The sequence below is a fragment of the Vanessa cardui genome, chromosome 15 (genome assembly GCF_905220365.1).
Source record: "Vanessa cardui chromosome 15, ilVanCard2.1, whole genome shotgun sequence".
Lineage (NCBI taxonomy): Eukaryota > Metazoa > Arthropoda > Insecta > Lepidoptera > Nymphalidae > Vanessa > Vanessa cardui.
In genome coordinates, this window is record NC_061137.1 from 3,156,841 (window position 1) to 3,162,840 (window position 6,000).

The 6,000-nt window shown below is 30.2% G+C and overlaps 1 protein-coding gene across 1 annotated transcript in view; it reads left to right on the forward strand.

Moving 5' to 3' along the window:
- LOC124535865 (connectin-like) overlaps positions 1 to 5,693 on the forward strand; it is a 35,582-nt gene extending 29,889 nt beyond the window's left edge. Inside the window, exons 2-3 of the mRNA XM_047112260.1 lie at positions 721 to 1,786; positions 3,439 to 5,693. Coding sequence (XP_046968216.1) covers positions 745 to 1,786; positions 3,439 to 3,920 — 1,524 coding nt within the window. The 5' untranslated portion in view covers positions 721 to 744 and the 3' untranslated portion in view covers positions 3,921 to 5,693. The remainder of the gene's footprint in view (positions 1 to 720; positions 1,787 to 3,438) is intronic.
- The last annotated feature ends 307 nt before the right edge of the window (positions 5,694 to 6,000 follow it).

Here is a 6,000-nt window from a genome sequence, read left to right on the forward strand (position 1 = left end):
CTTTCAAGTCGACAAACGTTTTACAAAAATAAAAGAGTGTGACAATTTTTATATTAAGAAAAAATAACCGAACGCTGTCCAAACTGTCTGCTTTCGAATTATTTACTACATTCAAAACTTAAACACAATGCAGAATTTCCTCAGAAATCTTTTGAAACTATAAATACAAAATTAGTAGTACGATCGAATTTCTTAAGTAGAAGTGTATTTATTGATTACACAATACATTAGAACTGTATACAACTAAACAGTTCGTGCATTGAAAATTTTCCAAGACCCAAATATAGCCGTTGACAAAATCTAGTTAAACATTGTAATTGTTGATTTTAACCAATGTTAATTGACCTATTTATCACGTTTAAATTTTCATGTTAAGCATCCGCCAATCATGGATTTCGAAGAATAAATGTTTGCATGAATAATTCATACGCAGCTCATTTTATTATGAAAATTAACTTACTAGTATTGGAATCAGACACAATTAAAGAACGAATATAATTTATTCTATCCGTATTTTGCGTTTATGTATTATAAAACAATTACGAAGAAAAGGAAATTGCATAGGGTTGTAATAAATTCAACTTCTTCATTTTCATTGTATTATTATTATAGAAAGAGAATAATAAAATACGCTGTATTAAATGTAAAATATTATTGAATATTTTTTCCCTTGTGACATAAGCATTTTTACTTGACCCTAATACATTTTTATTGTTTCAGATTCCGATGTGAAAAGCAATAAATATGGACTTCAAGTACTTAATCCTAATGATCGCTTTCGCAACGGTCGAGATAAACCTGACTGAGAGTCGTCAAAATGATAAACGAAGATGGAAATCCGAAAAATCCCCTTATTCGCATTACGTTAACATTTGCGATATACAGGACCGAGTGTCTAAAGTACACTGTTACTGCGAGAGTATCAAAATAAAAACAGCCACAAAGGCTGACTGCTGGGTTTTCAACGGTGGCATTGCGGAAGACGATCCTTTTTGGTCTAATTTTTATTCACAACCGAAAATAGAAAGGCTTACGTTTAATGTGAGAGCAGACGGGGGCTTAACGTATATACCAGCTAAGGTTATTGTTAGACTTGATCGATTGCAGTACCTAAATATACAATATGCAAATATATTCAGCATACCATCATTCGCGTTCACCAATTCGACGACGCTCAGGGAAATAACGTTACAAAAAAATAAAATTGGTAAATTGGAGAGAATGGCTTTCGCCCACTTAATAATGTTAGCTAATGTGAGCGTTGCTGAAAATCAGATATCGGAATTGCAAAGGGACGTGTTTTACGTCTTACCCAATTTGCAAAGGCTACAACTATCTAAGAACACAATTAGCGTTTTACACGACGGGTGTTTTAAACATTTGAACAATTTGATAAAATTGGATCTGAACAGTAATTTGCTGACGGTTGTCATTAGAGAGAACTTCCAAGGATTGTCGAATTTGATTACATTGGACATGAGAAACAACAAATTGATGATGATAGGAGATCTGTCGTTTGCGGAACTTTGGAGCCTTCAAGAACTTTATTTAGATGGCAACGAAATAGAATTTATATCCGAACGGGGTTTCGGCGGATTGACTCAGTTGAAGAAACTTTCTTTAGCCGATAATAAGTTGGGAGTGCTAGATGACGGAGTGCTCGACGATATACAAAAGTTGAATTTCCTGGATTTAAGGAATAACAAGTTGGAAACATTGAAACAAGAAACGCTGAGAAGCGTTATTGATAATATGAAATCTAATTATGCACTAATCTCTCTCGATGGTAAGTTTCTTTAAGATTAATTTAATAATAACATTTTAAGCTGCCTGACCAGTTATTTTACAAACGTTTTCGATAAATGTCATATTAAAACTTTCACATCAGATAATTACCTAATTATCAGCTACGGATGTATTGAATAATATACAAGCTCAATTCAGTGGCCACAAAAACTATAGGCTGTGGTTTTTCATAGCGTGCAATTGATCCGATCAACCACAATTCAATGAAGAAATAATTAGCCGTAACATGAAGGATTTATGATTACAATGAAACTATATGCTCGTACATATCCGTCAGTACCTTGTTATTCAGGTCATAATTCATGATGGATAAATTATGCAAAAGCGGCCGAGTCGTTGTATTAAAAATATGAAAATTTACGATTTTAAACACGAGAGGATCAGACGTGATTGTTTGAAATATATAAATAACCTGCATCATTTTTATGAGAGAGATCGATTGATTGGCAAATTTAATATAAATAATATTTCTGGTAAAATTTATATAGAGAAGCTCCATTAGTGCTTGAAATATAATTTCTTGCGCTCGGGTTGTAGTAGAATTTTGTAGATAATAGTTATGTAGTTCAGAACACAATTAACAAATGTGGAACTTTAGTATGAGTTAATTAAGCGTGTTTATTACTCTGCCGTAAATTTGAATTGTCTAGGGAGCACTTCTATCTCAAGACGATGAATTGTTAAGTTGGATTAAAGACGATTAAAATTAAAGGGTGTCATTATATATAATTATTGTTCCTACATTCAAGGCGATAGCAAATTGATCGTTAACAGAATGTAGATTATATGGTTACATAATTATAAATTGCATAATGAAAAGTCTTATCGAATTTCACAAAGAAATTCGATCATTTATGTTTTGATCGATTTAATTCCATGAATAAATGAGCGGATATTGTTTGATTTTCATTTGTTTCGGCTATATTTTGCAATATTCACGGGCTTTACAAATATCATAGTGTAGGTTCTTTGTTATGCCAGCACTTTGTTCTGGTCGCTGCTATCGCGCCTAAAATATTAACCACGGTAAAATTCATATGGTGCTGTAAATTCATCACAGCTTTAATGCGCACGCAACTAAAATGTACATTGCCATGAAAGGGTGCAAAGGCAAGTTTGTACACGGGTCGTGGGACAAATTCGTAATATTAGGCAGGCAAAAATATTTCTTATAGCGCGGTGATATGGCAGGTTATTCTTTGAAATATTGAATAAAGGATGTTTGGTGTTGCAAATCCTATCTGTATAAGCTTAATACGTTCGTAGTTACTAGTCTATGAATCAAGGGTTGATGTATAGTTGTTTGTTGCGCTGTGACATTTTAATGGAGAGTATATTTCGTGGTTGAGAGATATTATATTTGCCGCAAAACTGTTCGTTATTACACTTGCATTGTCGTATATGATTTAATATCTCCTTTGATTCTGTATTTTAATTTGCTTTTTGTTTGAAAATGTATTCCTTTTAACTAACAACAAATGATTTAAATTTATCCGTTGTTCCAATTTAGAAATGTCTAATTTCACCACGGTATTTTTGGGCTTATTGATATAAATACGTATTTACAAATAACGTTATATTTTTACAGTTGTTGTTTTTACGTTTATTAAATAATAAAATATATTTCAACAGGGAACAAGTTAACATGTGACTGTCGGCTGTCCTGGCTTCACAAATTACGTAACGAAACACGAAGTAAACGCGTAAAAGCCTCCTTAGATCGACTTCAATGTATCATGGACACGAAACTAAAAAATAACCTTGTCAATATCAAGGTTCAAAATTCTGAAGTACAGTATAAAATCAACGTGGGACTTAATAAAGAGATAGACAAAAATGATGATAATGAAGAAGAATTTGAAGATGATAATATTTACGATGACGCTATGAAGGATCAAGAAAACGGATTGGATGTTACAAAAAAGGATTATCGTAGGAAGCTAATGGAAATTCCAGTTGACATGCTTCCCTGTGCTAGCAAACTTAGCTACGAAGCCTCATTCTCGCCGCCGACACAAGACGAAGTCAAATATTATAAAACTTCAGGATGCGAAAAGTACTTTGCGTCAACCATAAGTTTCATAGCAATATGCACACTAACGACAATATTGTAGCGTAATATTCAATAATGTGGATAATGTTTTAATATTATTTTTAATGTCTGTAATAGTTGTTTATATCTATTAGTATTATAGATCTATTGATAAGAACTGCCTTGTATTAGACTAATAGGAAATTGAGTTCTATTTTTAAAATGATAATCTTATTGTTAGTTGAATTAAATTAAACTTTAAATTTTAGCAATTTTTAAACATTGCTTTCATAAGGACATTTCATATCACACATTAAGAGTAACAATAAATATGAAACAATACTTTTTAAAGATATTTTAATTTATTGGATTTTTTATTTACATTTAAGATAATAATAGCTAAATTTAAAAAATCCATATTTATATATATTTTATTTTGAGTGGAAATACTGCGTATTTGGTACAAGTTTGTCTGAACTGTTAATAGCTTATTTTAATATTTTTCTCCTTTTTTATTTTAACATAATATAATATGTACGTCATATGTATTACATGTAGTACGTAAGTACATCTTATTGCTATGTTTTTTCACGTGTGAATTAAATAACTAAGGTGAATTTTTTACTGCAATGCAACATTTGCATAGAAATGTACAGCAATCTCCTGGAAGCACATTATTAGGATAAGATCAGCCTTTAAATTGGACTCTTGGGAGAATTTAATGCAAATTCTGCGAATTTTCTAAATTATTTAGTTTAAATAACAGGAATAACAACAATATAAACGCGTTACAATTTTCTCGTTTGCAATAATATACTTTGACACCGACTTGAGTCGCGAAGAAAAGTCATAGAATGGCAATTCACCAATTAATTTACTATCAAGTATTTGTACATTGTGTTTCAATATTGTTAGCTTTGTGGAGTTATAGTATATTAACGGTATTTGTATCGTTCTAAGCCCCATATTCGGTGGCGAATTTGTTTCATAAGGGGTTATTGCTTGTTTTCTGAAATTGTCTATGGGCGAAATTATACTTAAGAGGTTGTTCTTGCCTGTCTTTCAAACGAATAGAATTGCCCATAATATCATTATTAAAAATTAAGATTTACAAAGTAACATGATATCATGGTAAATATCAGCATAATTTGTGAAAGAATTACTACAGCAGAGCTGCATCTTTTTTTGTAATCTATTTTGGAAACATGTCAATATGGTTGGCATGTTTTTTATTTAAAGTCTAAATCCTCTAAATCTGCATTATGGAAACAATTAAACAGATATGAATGACATGATATTAAATTTCCTTTTCGTTCTTTGACCTAAACTTCAAAACCCTGATTTGTTTTGGAATAATAAATACAAAGTTTCTGTACTTGTATAGCGATGATGGATTGTAAAATATATTTTATAGTCTCTGTATCTTAACATGAAAATATATAGTATGTCATATTTGGTATTGATTTAATAGGTAAGTAATTACAATATTAATCTCAGTGTTTTTTATTTTTATTTAAGGGGAATGTTCATTAATTAGTCTGATTTAGATAATCATTAATTAATTATTTTTATTAAATTATTTTATGTATATATTTTTTCATAATAACATAACAAATGTAAATATTTGAAGCTTTTATAGGCATTAGCGTTAAATTAAAGACTGGTTTAGGCTTTAGGTTTGTTAACTTAAATATTTAATTTCAACTTAAGTGAACACCCGTGTTAAGTGATTCTGTAACCAAAGATTATTTTGTAGGAGTTTTTTTTAAGTTGTAGGTTTCGTTTTCGTTACATAACTTCATATTGTAAATAAATCTATTGTCCGATATATATTTTATTCGTATATCCTGTAAGTATTGTGTGAAATAAATTGATACTTTTGCCTTGGGATTTTTATTTTATCTGTATATAATAAATACTCTTTCAAGTTATCACATCACTTCGTGAATTTATTTTTATAAGTTAAGCTATTGTTATTCATAGAAAATATATGTTTGTTCTTTTTTTTAAATAAAGTCATGTATCGTTAAATATTATCTAGAAATCTTTGAATTTAATTTTAATATAACAGTATGTTGGTGCCTTATTTAGCGAGGCGACTAGAAAATGTCAATTATTCTAAGAAATTAAAAAAATTGAATGAGTACAAGCTTTTTTCACTT